Below are 24,105 nucleotides of genomic sequence, written 5' to 3' on the forward strand. Positions count from 1 at the left end.
AAGAAAAGGAAAATGTGCAGACTGGAATTGTAACGTTTACTTACCATGTGTAGAGAAAACTTTTAAATTCATCTGAATACTTGGCATCGTACGTTCGAAGACTGGGCGGTGGCCCCTGAACAACTTGAGTAAGCTGGTCAAACACACTGTCCCATTTGGGGTATGGGAACCGGCCAGTTGATAATTCCATCTGCAAATATCGTTTTTAAACATTTTGTAACTATTGAGTTTTAAAATAGTTAAGTATGCATGTCTTAGATTAGAAAAAGAATGAATTCTCACTGCCAAAATATCTGACCTCTTCATTTAACTTATTTTTTTAAATATTTTTTTTAATTACTTATTCAAAACAAGGAAGTTGTTTCTATTGCCTTAACATTTTTATATCTGATTTAAATGAATATCACTAGGGCTGTGACAACAGAATATTCTTTTCATTCTTTTGCCTCTTGAGTATATATCCGTTAATATCTTATACATTTTTATATAGATGGATGTGATTCTCAGTTGATTTAGTGTGTCTGTGTTGGATATATACTTGAGAGTCAAAAAATGCAAAGAATATGCTGTTGTCACAACCCTAATTATTATACCTATCTTACTATTGGTTAATGGTTACTTAAATCAGCACAATTTATATATAATGGAGAACAGTTGCACATATTGGTTGACATATACGGTACATATCACGGCACACCAATTCTCCCCAGATCATCGAAGTTAAGCAATGTTGAGCCTGGCTAGTACCAGATGGGAGACCATTTGGGAAGGTGAGGCGCTGTATGTACCACGAAATAAAATACCAGGTTGAGAAACTGGCACGGTCTATCCTTCTCCCGAGGGTAGATGGGACTCTGTTAATCTGTGGTAGGCACTTCGTCTAGTGAAGGCGTCACAATAAAAAATTGATAGCCTTGGCAAAGCATCAAGTAATCAGCTACCGACAAGATATGAATTACACTAGAAACTTGTGTAGTGATTTTAATCTCGGCTGCTGCCGCGCTGGATGGATGGGGGATGGATCGCTGGATAGAACAGTTATAGTCAGCTAATGTACTTCCTAATTACCGACATAGCGCTACCGGAAGCAGTGACAATGCACATCTGTTCCTTCACTTTTATTGTTCTCCAGTATTTCTGATGTGAAGCGTTTATTGAAATAAAAAAAGAAAAGGATGATATTGAAAAGTGTACAATAAAAATTAACAAAATTATAAAAAGATAAAAATAACACAATCTTTATTTGCACTTTTAATAACAAAATTAAAAAAAATAAATTTTTTTATTTTATTTAAAATTTTATAAGAAATATGTTTATGAAATCATAAAAATAAGTTGTTTATTTTTATTTTAAAAATTCAGTTTTTTATTTGAAATCATATAAGAAACATATGTTTATGAGAGTATATAAATAAAATTATTGAAATCAAAATAACAAAATTTCAAATATCACAAAAACAAAATGTATCCAATACATAATATTCCTAAAATAGTTGGCTTCGATTCTCCACTGCCAATTCTGGCAGATGACTATAAAAAATGACTGATAGAAATATCGAAGAACAATAAAAGTGAAGGAACTGATTTGTCTTGTCACCGCTTCCGTTAGTGCTACACCGGAAGTTAGAAAAATATGTTAGCTAACTATAACCCAGAGAGCAACAACCCAAACATAGCTACTTGTATGCCTTACTTGTGTAACTATTTTTTAAACAGTTCATAATAAATTATTGCTTGCATTTGTGAATCACAGCAGTCATTTGTGAACTGTGGTGTGCAGAAGTCTGGTGATGCCTGGAGTCAACTCCTTGACTGTCTGCCTCAAAGATTCAAGTATAAACCCTAGTACTGAGAAACATTATGAGAAAGGGAGATTACGTATGATTCGATGCCCTCCCCACTTGCAAGTTGTCTTGCAAGGAGGTGGGAGGGCATCGAATCATTTACCCTAGGAAAAAATGGTTTGCTTTGAATCAATACTGAAAGAGTAAGGATGATAAAAATTGTAAGTAAAGCCTTACAGAAAACGAGAAAATTTTTTTGCAATGAAAATTTTTGTATCATTTTTTTTTCCCAATACTCAGACAATTATTTAGCGTGATTCTATGGTCTCAAGAAAGTATAAAAAGCGAAAAGTTTTATGGCACTTACTAATGTTATTCCAAGACTCCACACGTCAGATCGAACATCGTATCCTCGACTTGATGCACGTGGATCAATTCTCTCAGGCTGAAAAGCAAAAGCGATATATATTTTCAAACATGGAAGCACGAGAGTAATGTAGTAAATATTAATTCCATTTTCAGTTAATATCTATATATAAACTTAAGTATGTGTATACACTTATATGTTCACTAGATATACCCAGCATTGCCTGGTATAACTTAAAAAAAAAAAAGAATGAAGTAAAAAAAAATATAGAAAGAAACTGAGACATGTATTGTTTTTTCTAAAGAGTTCATTTCTTGTAATTAAAAAAAAAAAATACTTGAGCTGAGATTGAAACTAAAACCTAAAGACAGTGAGTCAAGATCGTATCAAGCTAGCCATTAGACAAGTTGACACCATCTTTAAAAAGCGTTTTCAAACCTTGTGAAACAGTTGACAAACAGATAAAAATCCAAGTATCAATTTTTGAATTTTAATCCCTTAGCAGCCCTATTTTTTTGATGAAAACCGATTAAAAAGTTTTCCATATGTCTGAATACCCTATATACCAAATTTCAAGTCTGTAGATCAAAAATTTGTTGAGTATATAGGTTGAGAAGTGTCCTCACACACACATTATCATTTTTATAGATATATACAGATATACAGGATCCATCGATAAATTATAAACCAATTATGAATTTTGAAATATGACTGCTAAGCATGAGGATGGATAATATATTTGGTCTTAATAAATTTTATGCAAAGAGGTATTATACATCAACAAATAAATATTCTCCTATTTTCAATTTCTTCTGTATTTAGGGCGATTTTAGGGGACAAAATATGAGCCCAACTGTCTATTTAAAAAAATTGAAATATTTCAGATTTGCATCAAATTTATGTATAGTTATTAGACATCAATGGGATAAGATTCCCTAAATTTCAATTTCTTCTTACGATCCTTAAGCTTAAAGTTTAGACACTTTAGAAAATAAAAATCAAAAGTGGTAGAATTTGATTGTATTTTCACGCGATGAGTATTCTAGTTTTGTATAAAAATGTACAAAAGAGTGAAATAGCACTGAAAGATTTCTATTATACAAGTCTCAGTTGTATGAACGTTTATGTGTGTGTGTTGGCTAAAACTTTTGTTCTCTGCATCGAACTGGCATGAACCTGGTACCATTAGAAAGAGCGATCTCTCTGACACATAATATCGAAAAATTAGAAAAAATTGCCAATTATTTAATGTAGAAATGTTTTGTTTAAAAGAAGGGATGCAGGTAAAAATCTCAGTTTTTGACGCTGTTTGTTAATTGCACATGTGCAAACTGTCGGTACGTTCTTTCATTTTAAAAAGATAAATTTGCAAGGTGATAACATCGGTGTCATCTTGGTTCAATAGTGTGTTCGCTTACAAATTTAACTTTTGCAAGCTTACACCTACCATACTGCATTCTTTTTTGTCTTTTAATAACATTTTCTCTCTCCTATCTTTTAAAATTGTCAACTTTCTTATGCGCGCTCACCATGCGGCATTTTTTCTTTTAATAATATTATAAGTAATAAGTAAACGTTTTTTCTCTCCTATTTTAAAAACCCTCAACTTTTTATGAGAATTAAATTTATGTGTTTTTATCGCATCTTTTGTTTTTCGTTAAATTTTTTCTCCTCTAGCTTTTACTTTATGGACTGTAAACACAAACCTGTCTAGACTGAGGCAGCACTTCACAAATGTCACTTCTGCCAAATAATCACGGAAATGTGGTCAGCTACATTTTTGTGTTTTTATCCCTACTATCATTTGTTTGTCTATTCCCAGATTTTGCTTATAATTTTGCTGTCTGTTTCGATTGTGATTGAACTCATGTTTTTTAAAATGAAAGAACGTACCGACAGATTTTTTTCCTTTTCAAAAAAACTTCAGCTGTTGCTCGTGAAGCAGGATGATAGCGTTGGTTTTGTGATCAGATCCAGCCTTGACAAGATTGAACATCTAACCAGAATCATTGATCATCTCATAAAGTTCAGAGTCGCTCTAGCATGTGGTTGATGCGTGTTAATTCAGTTGGTGTATGCACATACTATGCATCATATTCTTCTGTGGAACTTTTCTTTGCAATTGTACAAATTCAGAAGAAGCTGATTGTTCTTGGTGATTTTAATGTGCAAGTTGGTCAAGAGCATGACACGAGGGATACACTACCAGATGGGTGACCATTTGGATGGATGGATGGGTTATTTAATCAGCATATCAACCTTTGTGGGTCATTTAATGCTGGTTTTTTTTTTTTTCTATCAACCCCTTCTGGGCCATTTAATGCTGAATCTAGTCATTTTAGGGATAGTATTTGATGTTGTATCCAGTTATTTTATAGGAGACTTTTATTCTTGAAGTTCTTTGTATTTTCAATCGTTAGTTTGTAGCTTTTGGTTTGGTTGTTTTATAGTGGATTTTATCATTTTTGCTCTCTGTCTTGCAGGATGCTTTTGCAGAATATTAGGTTTTTGTAGGTTATATTTTTTGGAAGAGTCCTATTTCTTTAATGTAAGATAAGATTTTTCTGGTGTTGTTCTCTTTGAAGATTATTTGAAGATCTATTACTTTATAGTGTTTATCCTAATTTGTGAAAGATCTGTGCATTCAGTTAGTAAATGTTTTACAGTAAGTGGTACTTGACAGGAAATGCATTGCAGTTGAGTTTCTCCTTTTAGGAGGTAGGAATGGGTTAAGTGTGTGTGACCTATTCTAAGTCTTGTTAAAATGACATTTTGTTTGCTGTTTGTTTTTTGATAATCCTGCCTCCTCTCTCCAAGTGTGGGTTTTATATTGTATAATTTGTTATTTGTATTTTTCTTCCATTGACTTTGCCATTTCCCAAGTATATGACTGTTGATCAGGGGTCTAATATCAAGGTTCAATTTAATTGCCTCCTTAGCCATAGCATCGGCTCTTTCATTGCCCCTGATTCCCATGTGGCTAGGGAGCCAGGTGAATATTATTTTCTTTTGGTCGGTAATGAGATTTATTTTGTTTAGGAGTTTGATAATTGTGGGGTTCTCTTGTTTTCTATTTTTTATAGCTGTTAAAACGGATAAGGAGTCAGAGAATATAATGAATTTTTCTGAGTTTTCTTCAGCAATGATATCCAGTGCTAAATCTATGGCTCTGGTTCAGCACTAAATATAGAGGCTTCATTCGGAAGTCATTTGCTAATTTTTGTATTGTTGTAGGTAGCTTCACATCCAACTCTATCGTTATCCTTCGAGCCATCTGTGTATATGTATGTATAGTCAGAGTAGCATAGCTTGATATTTTCAAGTTCTTCTTGAAATATGGCAGGATTTATTTTTTATTTTTTATTTTCATTTAAGTTCAGCATTACGTCTGGTTGTCTCATAGTCCATGGTGGGTTTTCAGATATTACAGAATAGTGGATATGTGTTATTGGAATTTGAGATTCTTCTATACTGGTTTCCATTCGAAGTCCGAAGGTTTTTATGGCTTTTTCTTTTCTGTTAAATAGGTTTCTATATTAGGGGTCAAAGGTACATTGATAAGCGGGGTTTGTTGGGCAAGACTTTAGTTTCAGGTAGTATTGTAAGCCAAGTTTTTCCCGTCTGAGCTTTAGGGGTGCTTCGTGGGCTTCTGCATATAGGCTTTCTTTGGGGGATGTTCTATATGCTCCCAAGATTAGTCTTAGTCCTTCATGGTGAATGGGGTCAAGGATATTTATGTAGGAAGGCCTTGCTGATCCATAAATGAAACAGCCATAGTCCAGTTTCGAACGAATTAGAGTCCTGTATAGTTTTAGGAGCGTATGTTGGTCTGCTCCCCAGTCTGTGTTAGCGACAACTCTTAATAATTGTAGTGCTTTGTGGCATTTCTGCTTTAAATATCTCAGATGGGGAATAAAATTCAATTTTTTGTCAAAAATGATCCCTAGGTATTTATATTGATCAGTAATATCAATTTTTTTGCCATCGAGTTTGAGGGTTGGATCGTTGTGCATTTTTTTAATATTACAGAAGTGCATGCACTTCGTTTTAGACTCGGAAAATTTAAGACCATTTTCTGTGGCCCACCGGTTTATTTTGTTTAGGTTCAGCTGCAACTGTCGCTCTATTGTTTGGATATTTTTTGATCTATAACAGATCAAGAAGTCATCGACATATAGGGAGCAGTCGGTTCCAGGACTTAGGCATTTGGTAATATTGTTAATCTTTATATTAAATAAAGTGACTGATAGTATGCTTCCTTGTGGGACCCCTTCCTCCTGGTTTTCGAGGTCAGAAAGGGTGGATCCCACACGGACCTTAAAGTCCCTGTCAGATAAAAAATCTTTTATTAGTTTGGGTATTCTTCTTTTTAGACCTAGATTGTGCAGGTCTTTCATAATGCCATATCTCCATGTTGTCTCGTACGCTTTTTCCAAATCAAAGAAGATGGTCGTTATGTGTTCTTTTTTTATGTACCCCTCTCTAATGAAAGTTTCCAGGCATACCAGGTTGTCAATGGTGCTTCTTTTATTTCTAAATCCACTTTGCTTCGAGGTACCAGGTTAATCTTTTGTTTAGCATTCTTTTGAATGTTTTGCATACGCAACTTGTCAATGCTATGGGTCGGTAGCTTGTGGGATCAGACTTAACTTTATCAGGTTTGGGGATGGGGATCACTATTGCTTGTTTCCATATGTCAGGGAGTTTACCCCTGATCCAAATCCACTTTTGCTTCAAGGTACCAGGTTAATCTTTTGTTTAGCATTCTTTTGAATGTTTTGCATACGCAACTTGTCAATGCTATGGGTCGGTAGCTTGTGGGATCAGACTTAACTTTATCAGGTTTGGGGATGGGGATCACTATTGCTTGTTTCCATATGTCAGGGAGTTTACCCCTGATCCAAATCCACTTTTGCTTCGAGGTACCAGGTTAATCTTTTGTTTAGCATTCTTTTGAATGTTTTGCATACGCAACTTGTCAATGCTATGGGTCGGTAGCTTGTGGGATCAGACTTAACTTTATCAGGTTTGGGGATGGGGATCACTATTGCTTGTTTCCATATGTCAGGGAGTTTACCCCTGATCCAAATGTCATTGAAGATGTTTTGGAGGTAGACTAAGGATTTTTGAGGTAGTTGTTTCAAGAACTCGTAGTGGATCTCATCCGGCCCTGTTGCAGTGTTGTGTGAACTGTTTATGGCGTCGGTTAATTCAGATAGGGTGAAAGGTTTGTTGTAGTCTTCTACATTGTCCGAGTTGAAGTTTAGTTTGTTTCTTTCAGCATCTAGTTTGATTTTTTTGAATTGTGGTTTATAATTTTTGCTAGAGGAGTTTTTTGAGAAGGTTTTTGTGAGTACATTTGCTATATCTTTTTTGCTGGTTATTTTTGTATTATCTTTTGACAGGTGTTGGTTGATTTTTACCAGCTATCTTTCTAACCATATTCCAGATTTGTTTTGTTTTGGTGTTAGAGTTCAGTTTGCTGATATAGACTCTCCATGACATTCTTTTGGCCTCTATAATTGTTCTACGGGCTTTTGCTCGGTTGGTCTAGATTGTGGGTAGTGGGACAACTTTTAAATTTTCGCAGTGCAGCTTTACGTAATCTTACCGCCTTTTGGCAATTTTCATTAAACCAAGGTCTTTTATATTTTTTGGATTTGGAGCCTTTGGGTATACATTCCCCAGCTATTGACATCAACGTATCAGTGAAGTGTTCCATAGAGTTCTCCGGTTCATCTTTGTCTATTAGTTTTGCATTGCATTGGGTTTTATATTTCTCCCAATTTGCTTTATTTAGCTTCCATCTGGGGAGTTTATCTTCAATCGGGATTGAGTTTTCAAGTATGATGGGAAAGTGATCGCTACCACATGAGTCATCATACACTTACCAGCTGTAGTCCATTAAAGTGGCTGGGTCGCATAGCGACAAATCAATGGCTGAGTATGTACCTGAGGCAGGGTGGAGATATGTATTGGAGTTTTGGTTCATGAGGGACAGACTGTTATTGTTGATGATATTTTCTAGTTTTTTACCTTTTATGTCTGTTTTATTGCTTCCCCATATGATGTTGTGGCTGTTGAAGTTTCCTAGTAGGATGTATGGTTTAGGAAGTTGTTCTATTATTTTGTTGACTTCGGCTTCATTTATGGGTCATGTGGTGGGATATACATGGAGCCAATGCTGATAGTTTTATGTAAAGTAGTTTTCACAGCAATTACTTGTAATGCGGTGTCTAGAGTTATTTCGCTCTGAGGGATGTCGTTTCTAACTAGAATCGATACACCTCCGGAGGCCCTCTGTCCAGTATTGTGTATAAAGTTGTATTGGGTGTAGTTTTTTATAATCATGTTATCGTGTGTCTTTAGGAATGTTTCCTGGAGGCAGATGATAGCAGGTCGTAGTTTAGATATTAACAGTAGCAAGTCGTTTATGTTTGCCTTAAGTCCTTGGCAGTTCCATTGAATGATAGTTTGAGTTTTTTTATTGTGGTCTGTCATTTTATTTGTCTGGGGGTGTTTTGTCTTCTACTTCCATCTCCTCCAGTGTTCCTATTTTATTTCCTCCTCTTGAGGTTGATTGGGATCTAGATCTTGGTTTGTTTGTTTTTTCTTTAGTTTTCGTTTTATTGGGTGATGGTGTTGTTTCATTTGATTTGTTTATAAGGGTTGTTTTCATTTGGTAAGTTTTTTTCTTTTTCTTTGTTTGATTCAATTTGAGTTTTTTGGTTTGTTGGTTCTGTTTTTTTTGTTGTACTCTCTTTTGTAGACTGATTATTTCCAGAGTTCAGGATTAGTGTTTTAATTTCTTTCATTAGGTCTTTCGTCTCTTTTATCAATTGAGATATTTCTTCAGTTTTTATTTCTGGAGGATTTTTTGTATAACTTTGACAACTTTGATTTGTGTGTATTTTAGCATTCTTGGTTACTTCTGAGTATCTTGCGTTCATAATTTTCCTGGCTTCCGGGAAGGTTATATTTTTTGTGTACTTTATTGTTGTTATTTCTTTTTCTTTTAACCATGTTTTGCATCCTTTGAAGTCAGCTGAATGGTTTTCACTACAGTTTGAGCATTTGGGGTCTTTTTTGCAGTCACTATGTTTTGAGTTTTCACCACATCTTATACATATTGGTGATTTGGTGCATTTGGATTGGTGATGTCCAAATTGTTGACAATTGTAGCACCTTAGAGGGTTTGGGATGTATTTTTCAACGTTCACTTTTAGGTATTCGATTTTAATCTCACTTGGGGGGGTTTGTGGAGTCAAAGGAGAGTATATATGTATTTGTCAATATAGTTTCTGCATTTCGTTTTATTCTTATTCTTTTTACATCTGTAACACTTTGGGATGCTAGATTAGATAAAATTTCCTCAGTCAAGCAATTTGATAGTTCGCTGCATCTAATGACTCCTTTTGAGGAGTTTATGTATGGGTGGGAATAAGTTTTAATTTTGATATTGTTAAAGGTTTGCCATTTGAGAATTTCTTTAGCTTGTGTTTTTTGTTTCAATTCGATAAGTAGGGTGTTATTTTGCAGTCTTTTTATCATTTTGGGTTTTATTTTTTCAGAGAAAATTTTATCCATTGTAAAAGGTGAAATTTTATTTATTTCATTTTTTTCAAGTGTTTCCATTACTAAAAATATTGTATTTTCATTGATTAAGCAATTCTGTTCGTCCTCTGAACTTGAGATGTCAGAAACATCAGAGAAGTTTCTTTTTTGGGGGGTTTTGAGGGTAAAAAAAAGCCATAATCAAAAAGGTTGGTTTTTTCATCATCTTTGCTCCCCACCCACCTCGGAGCCCTATATGGGAAGTGCCTGGGGGGAAACCCATTTGCCCAGGCTCAACAAGGATACAAAGGTGATATACTCGATTTATGTGATATCATTCATGAGCACCTGTTTTCCTTTGATGTTACTTTGGGATACGAAGTAATTTAAAGGGTTTGCAGCCATGTCATAGATATTTCACTTCGTCGATTGACCCTCAGCCACCGCTTTCCACCATATATTAGGGAGTAGATATTATTTGTGGGGAAGGGATAGGCATATTGTGTTGATGATAGGTTTATGGGGTGGGCGATATATGGTGGGGCTTGACGTGACCAGCCGATTCGTCGGATCGGGCCCCTCCGACCGCCCGTCTAGCCCAGTAAGGGCCAAAGTGGTGTGTTGGGAAGTGGGGGTACTAAATCCTGACCTCCAAATCTCTCAACCACCAGGATCCCGTTCTAAGGGTATTACGGGTCGCTACCTACGACCAACAGGTAGCCCCATTGAGGGACTTCTACTCTCTGCAGGGGAGTAGTCGGCGTATTCTGATGCCCTGCCGACAGGGTCCAGTGGAATCTGATCAAATTTTGAAGAATAATTTTTTAATAGAATGTATTTATTATTATTTATCTTATTTTTATTTATTTATTTTTTTTTTGGTTTGTTTTTTATTTAACCAATAGTTGGGACCCTAACAGATACTACCACTCCGGGTCAGAGTGGACCTGAGAGCAATGGCAATTAAAGGGTGGCTCCACGCTTCCCAAAGCCCGCAAACTGGGGCCTCACCATCAGGGTGACCATTTGGGAAGGCTAGGCACTATATGTACCTTCTGGGAAGGTTGAGCATGGGTCCAGCACCTTCACCAAAAAGATCTCCTCGCAACAAAAGCATCTACAAAGTTGTAGATGGCCTATGCCCCCTCCAGGGGCTGAAGGCTATGGATGGATGGATGCAAAAGAATACCAACAAAGAAGTGAAAATAACTTGGGTAACTATCAATAGAAAACATTACATTAGTTAACTACCAGAAATAGGCAGTCATTTTTAAAATTACAACAGAAAAGGGGAGAGAATTCTTATAAGCTAGAGGGGCTTTTATTTCATACCTGTGAGACATGAAAACTATTAAAGTGTATATGTGTATTGAAGATCAACATTGAGTTATAAATATAATTCTGGAAGCAATAGAAAGAACCTCTGCCCCTTCAATGTTTTTCATCATCATTATCACTGCATACTTGGTAACCTAGGTAACATTATGTTTTGAGGATATTCATGATTTTGTTCATGTCATTTTCAATGTACTTACCGCCATGTAAGGTCGACACCCAGCGTCACGACTCTTAGCAATTGAATCAACTAATTGACCACTGATGCCAAAATCACACAATTTGATGTTGCCATTTCTGTCCAGCAGAATATTTGAAGGCTTCACGTCTACAAAGATAAATAAAATTCCATTTTTTTTTTTTATAGCAACAAAGAACGACATGCTGACTAAAATTTGATTAAGAATATTGTGGACTTTTCAAAAGTAATGAAAAGTCTTTAATCAAATTTTAGTACGTTTTCAATTTTTGTATTTCAATATTTCAAACGGTTTCAAACCTTTTTAAAAGTACAGAATATTTGCCTCTAGAGCTTTGCATTTCAAAATAATAGTTTTTGTTTTTCAAATAAATTAAAAAAAAACAATTTACTGCAAATAATTAAAATATGTTGACACACCGGTTCCTGCCAAATCACCAAAGTTAAGCAATGATGAGCCTGGCCAGTACTAGATGGGTGATCATTTTGGAAAGGCTAGGCACTGTATGTACTGTGCTGAGTCATAAGAAATTTCCAAGTTGGTATCTGGAGGCACATTAATTCACTGAGAGAGATGCACCCCTAGTCTTAGTCAAGACATGCATCTAAGAGAAGGTAACTCTAATAACATCAGCAGCAGGATGTTGGATAGCCATGGAGGAGGGTGAATCTCTAACAGATCAATGGTTCTATGGTTTTAAGAGTAACATTATTCGACTGCAGCTATGCTGGTGATCTAAGGACAATGGATAGGTGCAAAACAGGCGAGTCAAATGCCACTGCACTGGAGAAGGTAATGACAACCTACCTCATGTATTCTGCCAAGTTGAAATCATGTGATGTTTTTAAGGGAATGGGACCAACAATGGACCGAAGCCTATGGAGAACACTAAGCATAATTTCATCTACGTTATGGAAAAATGCCATGACACAAGAAAAAGAAGAAGAAGAATTAAAATATTTTGGTCTTCGACAGATCTGTATGCCAATCAATTTTCATACTTTCTCAACTGTGTTGGTTTATTAATGACAGGACAGAATATTTAATAGAACTTTGATAAACGTATCTATAATCCATTAAAAAAAATCCATACAGATCCATAAAAAAAGTATATACCTAATGGAATGACACCATATATTAGAAGAGTAAATAAAAATGCAGATATTAGAACAATGATTTTTGATCAACTCACCTCTGTGAATGATTTTTAATTTTTCTTTTAAGTAATTCAATGCTTTGAGTGTCTGAAAGAGAAAAGCTTTGTGAGAAAAAGGAAGCAAAAATCTTGATAAAAAAGAAATAGTCTATAAACTCGTTTTTAATACAAAGTCTAACCATTTTTTTGGCTTCATTTTATTTGGAAAAACTACCAATAAATTTCGCATCTTGAGAAAAAAAAAAGACAATAAAAAGGACTTATGGATAAAGAAAAAATAGTTTGTATTTTAACCAAAAGATTACGTCTTCATTTATTTTATAATCATGCATTTTTTTTTTTGCGTTTCTTTGTTATTAGAGCAAAATTAAAAAATCGAAATATTGAATTTCAGGTAAAACCAATGATATCTAATTGTCATGTTGCAAATCTACGAATGAACATATCCAAAAAATTCGGAAAATGATAAGGTAGAAAATTATTTATTAATGCAAATAGTTTTTGAAGAAAATTAGCAAAAATTGAGTTTTGTTATCAATCAATGATAGGAAGTAATTTTTAAAATTACAACTAAAAAGAGTTCGAACTGTAACAAGGGAGGTAATTATTTTCTGAAAACTGGAAATCTTAGGCCAATTTAGCAAGACTCAAGAAATTCGCAGTGAATCTTGTTTAAGTGTTGTCTAATATCTATGGATCAAATTTAATGCAAATGTGAAAAATATGAATTTTCAAAGAAGAGGTTTTTGACCATATTAGACTCCCATGAAAAAACTTAAAAAATATTCCTAAGAAACTTAATCTTGAAGAATATGTATTAATTCATGTCCAACAATTATTATGAACATTTAAAAAATATTGGAGGTATCAGAATTATCACAAAGGCTCTCCACTTGTTTTTTTTTTTAATCTGATTTGAATAAAATTAAATACAGCTCACATCATGATCCTTTATGTCCAGCAGCTGTAATCCAAAATTCATTATGTTCGGTTAATTACTTTAGGAGTGAATCTTGTACATACCAATATATAAACCCAGCACCCTACTATTAATAACATTGCATTCGAGAAGAGGAACAACATATTAAAATGTCTGGCGTAGTGTGTAAACGACACACTTTGCTAATATTGGCCCATAGACTTATTGATTTTAAAACTCGGATTTTTAATTGACTTTTTATATACTTTTAATCTCTCATCACTTGACACAATATATTGTGTATTTTACTTTTCACTTTTCTACTTTCCATTTTCGCTCCTATTAACTTACACCTCATCAACTCCATGAATTCCACCTGAAGATGATTTGCGGTCAAATCGAAAGCGCTCATGATGACTATGGAACGTTTATTAATATTTTTAATTTTCATATGAAAAAGATTATTCAGAAAAAAGAATTATCAAGCAAAGTATCTCTGTTGTTTCAAATAATGTCTGCCTGAATGAAAAAATGCTGCCTAAATATACCAATTTCAAATATATGAACATATACACATATATAGAGATTAACAGTATCTATTCAGCATTGCAGTTATTTACAATCTTTTTTTTTTTTTTCATTTTTCTTTAACTATGCTGTTTTATTATTATTATTTTTTTTAATTCTAATCAAAGGAAAGTAACTGAGTTGTGTTTTTTGTAAATAATTCAGATCTGGACAAAATATTTTTTGGAAGGAAGTAAATCGAATTACATTTTATTCTTAACAATGACCCACAAGAAAAACTGGAAATACTTACTGCTACGGCTACCTTTCCTAAAATCTCCTCAGGCATCATACTCAACATAATATTATAAATAAATTTATAAAATTTGTCTAGTGAAATATCCATTATTTCCATACAGATCCAACAGTCACCCTGAAAGAAAAAAATAAAATAAAATGGTTAAATTGAAAATATTACTAAACTTCTAGTTTGTATTTATTTCTACCTTATTTCTTTATATTTCCAGATATCAAAATTGTAATCAATATTTTTATTTAGATTTAATCCATTTTTAATTCTGTTGGTCTCTTCAGTCTCACAAAAAACTTATTTATCATAGACTGGAAAATATTTATAAGTAAAAAAGACAAAAAAAAAAAAATAATAAAAAATTGATTATCAAGAAATCAATAAATTGGGGAAAAAAATTATTTGAGAAAGACAGAATGTAAAAATTATTGCCCCAGAAGTGCTTTGTATATTCAGAGAGGAACATTAGAACACTATACTAATGTATTACCACTTATCAAGGCCAAAAGCCATTTGATGAGTTAAATTGTCAGTTATCTGATGGACAATACTGTGAAAGTAGGTACATAGGACAAAAGGAATCAAGTAATACTAAATATTAAAAATCAAGTTAAAATAAAAATCAAGTTAAAAAAATTTAGTTAAAAAAATCAAGTTAAATAAAACAATGTTTTCTAGCATTATTGTAACAGTATCAAATATCCCCATTAAAAGATACAAAAAAAAAACCTTGAGTGAAACTCAATTTGTTTAGCTTAAAAATAGTGCAAGCCAAAAGATCTGTTAATTTGAAAAGATTCTTTTTGTTTTTGGCATCTTTTGGTAAGAAAGTCTTGACACCAATATCAAGAATAATTTCATGTGGATTTATTACTTTTAAAAGAACAAATCTCGAAGAAATGTTTTAGTCATCATCATCTACAATTCAGTGTCCGTTTTACATGCTGGTATGAGTTGGACAAATAGTGACTTCTAATCTATCTCTGTCCAGGTCTTTATTTATCCATCTCTCTCAGTTCATTTTTATCACTTCCTCATGCTTTTCCTGGCCTTTCTCTGAACTGGACCTGCTACCTCAACTGTTCTACATTTATTAATCCAAGAACTCTTATCCATTCTTTCATCATGGCCATATCATTGAAATCTCTTCTTTTATATAAATCTCTTTATATGTTCCAAATTTAGTTTTCCTTTGATATCATGAAAACTAGGAGTGTCTTTAAGATTAACATTACACATCCATCAGATGATTCTCATAGCATTTAACTTCCATACATAATCTCACTGCATAAGCATGCCTGATAGACTTTTTCCTTGGTTAACATTGGTAACGCTCTGCTGGTTAGTAATGATAGAAATTCTCTGAAACTCCATTCATTCCTAACTTTTTCAATCACACTAATACCTGCTCCAAAATGAGCAAGAAAACTTCCCTCTCTTTAGGAATTTTCCAACACTGATCATCACTTTATTCTCAGACCATTACTTTCCATAGCAGTCTTCTAAATTTCTTTCAAGAAAGATTTGGTGCAAGTCTAGAATGCAACCTAATTAAGAAGCAAGACTTCTAAAAAATCTTTATAATGTATGTACATACCAAGGAACAAAAATGTCATATTCTAAAAATCATGTAAATTGATCAAGTAGTTTTTTTTAAATTAAGAAAATCGAATTTTATGAGGAAGCCAGAATAGTGTGTATTACTGACATATTTAATGAAATGAGACAACTCAATTCAAACTACAGAGACTTTAAAATCAGCCTTGCACTGACTATGATATACTATTAATTGCTAAAAATCATAAAAAATAAATCAATTTGATCAATTTACGTTATTTTTGGAATATAACATTTCGTTCAGTGGTGGGTCTATACACCATAAAAAGTTTTCTGTATTTTTTTTTTTTAATTAGATTGAATTCTGGTTAAGAATCAAAAGGTTCATGCTCAAAATGGTTGAATTAGTAAAAGAAATTAAATTGTTTACCTCTTTGAAAAGGGCGCCATAAAATTGGACGATATAAGGACACTCATTGCTGCGCATCACAACATCCAAATCCATTAGCAGCTGCTTTTGATCTTTCTCATCAACTGTTGATCGAATTCTCTATTAAAAAATATATACATATATATACGTGCATCAAAATTAATAAAAAAATTTTTTTCCCATTCATCACATCTATATTACCAATAAAACAGCTCATTATTATTTCAAGAAATAATACAGAATTGGATTTGGAAAATATAATGTAAAGAGCAAAGACTCAAACACAATGATTTGTATGTTTAACTTGCCTAACTATGATTTAAACAGTTTTTAATTGATTAATGTTTGGTGTTATATTTAGTACTTATAAAGTTGAGATTTTTTTCTCGCTCTAACATTGATATTAAAAGCTTACTTTTTCTATTTTAAAATTTTTAAAACAAACTTTTTAATATACTCGGTCATGGATATGCGAGCAACTAGATGAATGTTAACTAATTTGCATATTCCTTTGAAAAACGAGGATTTTTTTTTTTTTTTTACATGGGGGTCACCACTTATCAAGGCCCGAAGGCCACTCAGGGATAAGGGTTATTACGTGTACAGTAATCAATGAGATAGTATTGTAGTAATCATTAGTATTGGGGGTTTTGATAGAGTGTCTTACTTAAGGGGGGCGGTTTGTCAGGAGTTTGTTTATGTTGGATTTGAAGATGTGCAAGTTGTAGTCAGGTGGGAAACAGGCAAGCGGCAGAGAGTTCCACTGGCGTGCAGTTACTTCTTCATTTTTTATGGTTTCTAATTAGATGATTGGTTTCATTTCACTATTAAGCCGAATTCTATTTATGCATAGTTTTTAATTGTGTAGAATTTAAAATGAAAATGTTCTAGCATGTTCTTCTATATCTCTCCCAATAAATATAAATGATTGTCAGTGTGTGTGCAAAAAGTAGGAATTTGATATGTATATAAGGCATTTGGACATGTAGCACACTTTTAATTTGATTTTTAGCTGGCAAAAATTGCTGCTAAGTGGTAAAAATTGAAAACAAAATAATTGAACTTGGCAGGAGAAGTTGATTAAACATATTTACATGCACAAACCTACATTCATAAGTTAAACAATATTATTTTTAACTAATTATATGCATTTTTGAAATTATTTATATGCATATAAGCATGGCTCAGAAGCTAAGAAATGAAGCTGGAGAGTTGTATGTTTTGGTTTCAATTCTAGCTGATGGCAATGAAGTCTTTTTTTTTTTCATAAATTTTCGAAATTGTTACTATATATTGGGTACAATATAATGATCAACAAAGTTTTGGCTTTATAATAATAAATACAAAATCTCCAACTGAGCAATGCCAGGTGACTTGCTAATATATATATATATATATATATATATATAATTATTTTTTTTACTGTAATAATTAAATACCTACAGACACTAGTGTTTCATCCTTTCGGGAATCTTCAGTGCAGGGTGTCAAGATTAACACCAGTCGACAGATTCAAACCCAGCAACATGAGCCATCTCTAGCTTGATTAGCAAAGACCGTATCCAATCGGCTACCATTAACCGCGAGAAATAATGTTGAATTTAAACATTTTAATTTTCAATATTCTTTACATCAATCATGATGATCTATGCATAAGAGCTAAATTGACTGACTTAATTCAACTGAAAGTGCTCAACAATAAGGAAAGAATTTCTTAATTAAAGGAACTGACAATTATTTTTTTACTATAATAAATAAATACCTACAGACACTAGTGTTTCATCCTTTCGTGAATCTTCAGTGCAGGGTGTCACGATTAACACTAGTCGACAGATTCAAACCCCGCAACACGAGTTATCTCTGGCCCGATTACCAAAGACCATATCCAATTGGCTACCATATATATGTGTGTGTGTGTGTATGATCGGTTTAATGATTTAATGTTAATATTGATAAAACCATTATATATATATATATATATGCATGACTACTTCATTTAATCACATAAATTAATATGCAAAGATATAATTTTATGCATAAATTTTCAGTATTTACTTCAACAGTGCTCAATACATAAGTAGAGCTAGGTAGGCATAAGCCTGACGAATTCTCAAGAGAATGAAACACAGAATATTCTGTGTAGCTTAATTGCTATATATATTTTCATAACTTACATAAGAACAAAGAATTAATAAAACATGTTAAAAACACTTTAAGAAGAGTTAAAAACATATCTAATTTTCAAATTAAGTGAATTTTCCTTAATCCACAAAGTTTCGAAAGAAATACTTTCTTTCTCATCAGAGGGTAGGAATTAGCAAAATGCGGAATCGGATTTTGCTTGCAAAATATTTAATGAAACTACAAGTAAACCATATATATATTTTTATACATATACACACACTAGCTGTACATATCCGGCATTGCCAGGTAAAAATCATATTGCTGGGTAGAGGGTTTAGTCATATACTATTTAAGATACATCAAATATTCTAAGCTGTTGCAATTTTCTTGAAAGTTGACCATATTTTGGATTTTTGAAAGCATATAGCCATCTTCATCTATGAAATTAAAACAGGGAAATAAAATCTCATAGCTTAAAGGGAAATAACTCATAGGTTAAATAAAAACTATCTCCATTTTTAAGTGCAACTGATCTTGGTTATACTAATAATTAAACATAAATTAAAAATAAATCAACTTTATATAAAATTTCTTAATAAAATACTCCAAACAATTTTATTATTAATTTTCAATAAAAATTTAGAGCTAATTATTAAGACAGATTTTCTTTAATGTAATGAGATAATCCTATGAATGTTGATTCCTTTTGAATAAATAGTGTGTGTGTGTATATATATATATATATATATATATATATATATATATATATATATATATATATGGTAAAACTGGTAATTAGTAGAAACCTTAAGAGAGTGCTCAATACTTGCAGAGCAAATATGTGTTTTATTTTTTTATTACTGTTTTATCGGTTTGGTTACATAGGTTTCGGATGTTGGACCATGTTTACGATCCAACAGCCTCATCAGACCTTACAGAAATCCTGTAAGGTCTGATGAGGCTGTTGGATCGTAAACATGGTCCAACATCCGAAACCTATGTAACCAAACAGATAAAACGGTAATAAAAAAATAAAACACATAGTATATATATAAATTTGCATTTTTTATATATTGATATTCATATTAAAAACCCTTTTTTCTATTTATTAGTATTTATTTGCTTCCTCACAAAAGCAAAATGTGACACAAGGTCGTTTTTAATGTGAGGGATGAAAAAATGTAAGCCATTTTTCTATTTATTTAAAAAGAAAATACAACTTTCTTATATATGGGTTGTGGAATCGCATTCATCTGCAAAAGATCTAGCTAATTTGCATATTCTTTTAAACATTCATTTTAATTAATTGCCTATTTTGGGATGATCATCTTTAGTTAACTATTACAATTAATTATATTCATGCAGATATTCTACATGATTTATACTTGCATAATATTTGTGTAAAAAGGTTATAGTAAACACAAAATTCTTTCTCTATATATATTTATGTATGCAAATATATTTTTGTTTAAAAAATTTTGCCTAACAAACTCCTCCAACAACTTTTGGTCTGCAGACATGAAACTTCATATATAAGGTATTTGAACCCATGTACAACTTTACATTTGAGTTTAAACCCGGGGAAAATCAGTACAAAAGTGGTGAATTAAAAAAAAAAAAAAAAAAAAAAAAAAAATGAAATTTGTCAGGTGAAGATCCAACGACGACATTACGAATATGGATGCATAATATAATAGCTATTGGTTCATGTTTTAATTTTTAGCCTTGCAGCAAACATGTCTTCATAGCTCAGTCATTAACGGCAGAGGAAAAAATAAATCGTAAGCTAAACATTTTGGTTTTGGTTTTGATTTTTGGTGGTGGCACGTTGGGTCCAATATAATAATAAATATGGAATCTGCATTAATCAAAATATTATATTTAAGCACATTTTACAACTGAGCAATGCCGGGTGCCCTGCTAGTATATAAATATGTCATGCAGGAATAAAAGTATATAAGAGTCTGTTTTCGGTATTAAAATCTATTTATAAAACAGTGTACCTTTTGTGTATATTAACCAAATTGTGAACAAACAGACAAGTAGACAGGAATAATAAATCAACAACAAAAAAAAAAAAGTAGGTACTTGTACAGTTTAATCAAGACATTAAAAAATGAAAATATCAAAAAAAGGTTATATTGTATGTATCCGTTTTGGATTGAAGATCCCTGAAAAAATTTTCACTTAATTTGATTAAGTAGTTTTTTTTTTATAGTGGAAAAACATTTTTTTTATGAGAGCCCAATGAAGGTAGCCATCTTTGAATTTTTTGAATACGCCATGGGGAGATAACTCAGCTTAAAGTACCGACATTCCCTCTCCAGCTTTAATACTAGCTTTTCTTCCTAAAAATCGAAACATGACTACCTTTTGCTCGGTAACATTGTTTTTTTTGTTTGCTGTAAAAAAAAAAAAAAAAAAAATACTTGATCAAATTAAGTGAAATTTATTTTCGGAGAACTTCATTCCATAACGGATACATACAATATAACCTTTTTTTTTGATATTTTCATTTTTTAATGTCTTGATTAAACTATACAAGTACCAAAAAGTGATTTAATAAATATAAATTACTAAAACCTTCCTTAAAATATGTTCATAATTTTCAAGGGAGATAATTAAAAAAAAAACAATTTAAAATTATAATACGTTTACATTCAAAGATATGCAAGTTATACATTTAAAAAGAATAGCTCCATTAATAACTACCAGATGGTAGATAATTTTTTCTTATATAAAATAAAAAGTTTGCTTTATACAAATCTATGTCTACATATGCTTTAATCACAGATTAAGATATGCTTTATCACATTTTTGTAAGCTTGTTTTCTTATCAAAGCTGCGATTGAAACAAATCTGAATGTGTAGCCAAATGCTTGTATAATACACACACACACTTCAAAATCGATAAATATAAAAGTCTTTAATAACTACCTTTTATTATTATTGAACATGATTATATAAACACAGTACAGTTTCTAGAATTTAAATCTGTGAGTACAACCCTTACCTTGATTACTATATATAATTATCAGTTTGTTTTTCTTATCTAAAATAGATAACAGAAGAAAATTAATGCCAGTAAAATTGTCTGCTATTCATTCAACTAACATTTACTATATCACTGATAATTTTCTTCAATTTGTGGTTTTCATTGTTAAAATAGACATTGTAAAGTTATTTTTGTAAATGACAGAAAGTCAGCCCTAAAATGCAGCATATACATAGACATGACAGAAAATAATAGATACTAAGATAAATATTTTTCCTAAGATTATATATGCTTATTTATATTTTAAGATAATAGTGCTGAAATAACTTAGAGCATCTCATTAAAATTGCATCTAACAACATCGAAGCATGCCATGAACCAAAGGAGCATCAAACCTATCAGAATTTCTGCGAGGATTAATCGTGGGTCAACATGAAGGTGGTCTTAGTAAATACAAAATAGGAAATCTTTAAATTTCTACTGTTAATGATCATACAATTCACAAGAGAGGACAAAGAGTGCACAAAACCTCATCCAGGTTGTTCCAGGTCTGCTGAAAGAACTTTGCGTCTTGTGAAAGAAAATGTTGAAGAGGATCCTCGGTGTAAAGCCTCTGAAATTGCAACACAAGCTAATGTCAATGCCAGAACAGCTGTCAGGTATCTTCACAAGCTGGGCTACTATGGTAGTGCTGCAAGAACAAAACCTCTTCTTCATTCTGCCAATATCAAGTGCAGAAAAGATTGGACTCATGAGATGGTGGAGAAACCTACGATCTTTTGGATCAATATCATTTTCTCTGATCAGTCTCGATTTGCACTATTTCCCGACAGTAGAGAGGTATGGGTATGGAAGCTCCCTCAACAAGAGTTTGCCTTTAAAAGACTACAGTCAATGCTTAAACATGGGGGTTTCTCAGTTATGGTATGGGGTGTAATTTGGAGTGATGGTCACTCAGACCTGGTGGAGTGCGAAGGAAACAGTAATTTTGCTAAATATGTTTCAATATTACATAAGGACTTCTACCAATATTTTCAAGTGGTAAAATGAACCAAGTTAACTCCTTATTTATAGAAGATGGAGCTCTTGTCACTCTGCTAGGGCGATTGGTTTAGCTAAAATGGGATTAATAAACTTCTATGGCTAAGTCAGTCCCCGGATATGAACCCAAGTGAAAACCTTTGGGGCATATTAGACCAGAACCTTTGCAAAAAAAAAAGGAGGAAAAATGAAGCCATCTTCTATGCCAGAACTTTTAAAATAATTGCATCAGACATGGCAAGAAATTCTTCAAGATGATATTCGTCAACAGATCAATACCATGCTTAGAAGGGTCCTAGCATTAAAAACAGCTAAGAGAATGTCAACCAAGTATTAGTTATTAAATTTGTGACCATTTATTTTTGATTTTGTTCTATATAGATATGACAGAAAAGAATAGACATCCATAGAAACAGTTTATTTCTATAAACTGTTCCTATGGGTGTCTATTCTGTCATGTTTGTGTAATTGCAACCTTTTATCCAGAAAACTGTTCCATTGAGCTGAATGTTTTTTGTAGCTGTTGATTCAAACATTTTTATTTATAAGAAAAAAAAAAGAAAAGAAAATAGAAACATGAAGATATGATAATTACCTTGACTGCCATGATGGTTTGACTTTCAGGATGTTTCATTTTGTTGACTGTGCCATAATTACCCTGACCAATCAGACCAAGGTCTCTCAAATCTTCGGCTGTGAATTTATAAGACTGGAAATAAATGTGAATATTAAAAATAGGTGGTTATAAAAACAAAACAGAATATTCAACAGAATAAAATCATTACTTATATATAAAAGGCACTGTGTGTGTGTGTGTGTGCGCGCGCACACACGCACGTGTTCATTCCCTATGAACTCTGAAATGGCTGGGCCAATGTTTTTGAAATTCAATACAAATACTTTATATGTTTGAGAGTGTTCTTAGATAGGCTTTGTATCAGAATATTTCTGATAAGTAACGAAAATTGATAATCGAAAAAATCCGATTAAAGAAGAAACAGTCTGATTTTGACGAAAGTTAACACTCTTATACAGGCGAACATCACAAATGTTGTCGAGAAGTTTTATCATTGCACAAGCAGAAGAGCACAGCATATATAATCAACAGTAGGTTATCTGAAAAGATAAGGGCATGTTCGAAATGAAAGTTTCTGCTTAGAACACAACTGAATCATGATACTTGACCTTTGCATTTTAAATCTTAATTCAAGCCATTATATAAAAATAATTTTATAAAATCAACAGTAGGTTCTCTACAGTGCAATGTAAACTACAATTTATTGTGGACTAAGTCACCGCAAGAGGCATGTGAAGCTTCCTTCTCATGCACCAAGGTGGGTTCCAGAGTAGAACAGGTAATTGATTTGCTTGAAAGATGGGAAGTTTCATCAATTTCGATAACAATAAAAGTATTGGAAGTGTGGAACATTAGTTGAGTCTCATTCAATCCTGGGCAACATCGGATCTCCCTGCTAGTTGATAAGAAAAGTGGTTCAAGAGAAAGAAAAACATTTATTTTTTTACCTGTTTGTTAATTTGAAGTTTCCCGGCAGATGACATTCCATATGAGCGGAGACGTTCACTGAAGAGAACAAAGTACAAGGAAAATATAATCTTTGAATTTCTGAGAGTGGAAATTTAAACTAATGAGTAACCATTTATCAAGGCTAAAAATAAACTTGAGGATAATGGAGAAGGTTAATGATATAAACAGGTTGAGAGTTAAATGATGACGAAAATACTATAAGATTGATAATCATTTACCCAAAACAAGCTGAGTGAAAAAAAAAAAAAAAACGAAAACAAATTCTTCCCTCTATATCAGA

The 24,105-nt window shown here is 32.5% G+C and overlaps 1 protein-coding gene across 7 annotated transcripts in view; it reads right to left on the minus strand.

Annotated features, from left to right (window-relative positions):
- The window catches only part of LOC145303523 (dual specificity mitogen-activated protein kinase kinase 4-like), an 84,130-nt gene that overhangs the window by 10,996 nt on the left and 49,029 nt on the right, over window positions 1-24,105 (minus strand). For all 7 annotated transcript variants that reach the window (XM_080144975.1, XM_080144969.1, XM_080144970.1 and 4 more), the window contains 8 exons: window positions 23,804-23,861; window positions 22,875-22,988; window positions 16,120-16,239; window positions 14,136-14,255; window positions 12,433-12,484; window positions 11,241-11,368; window positions 2,152-2,229; window positions 45-190 (listed from right to left, as the gene is read on the minus strand). In XM_080144975.1, coding sequence (XP_080001101.1) covers window positions 45-190; window positions 2,152-2,229; window positions 11,241-11,368; window positions 12,433-12,484; window positions 14,136-14,255; window positions 16,120-16,239; window positions 22,875-22,988; window positions 23,804-23,861 — 816 coding nt within the window. The remainder of the gene's footprint in view (window positions 1-44; window positions 191-2,151; window positions 2,230-11,240; window positions 11,369-12,432; window positions 12,485-14,135; window positions 14,256-16,119; window positions 16,240-22,874; window positions 22,989-23,803; window positions 23,862-24,105) is intronic.

The sequence above is a fragment of the Euprymna scolopes genome, chromosome 19 (genome assembly GCF_053919585.1).
Source record: "Euprymna scolopes isolate OS-2025 chromosome 19, ASM5391958v1, whole genome shotgun sequence".
Classification (NCBI taxonomy): Eukaryota; Metazoa; Mollusca; class Cephalopoda; order Sepiida; family Sepiolidae; genus Euprymna; species Euprymna scolopes.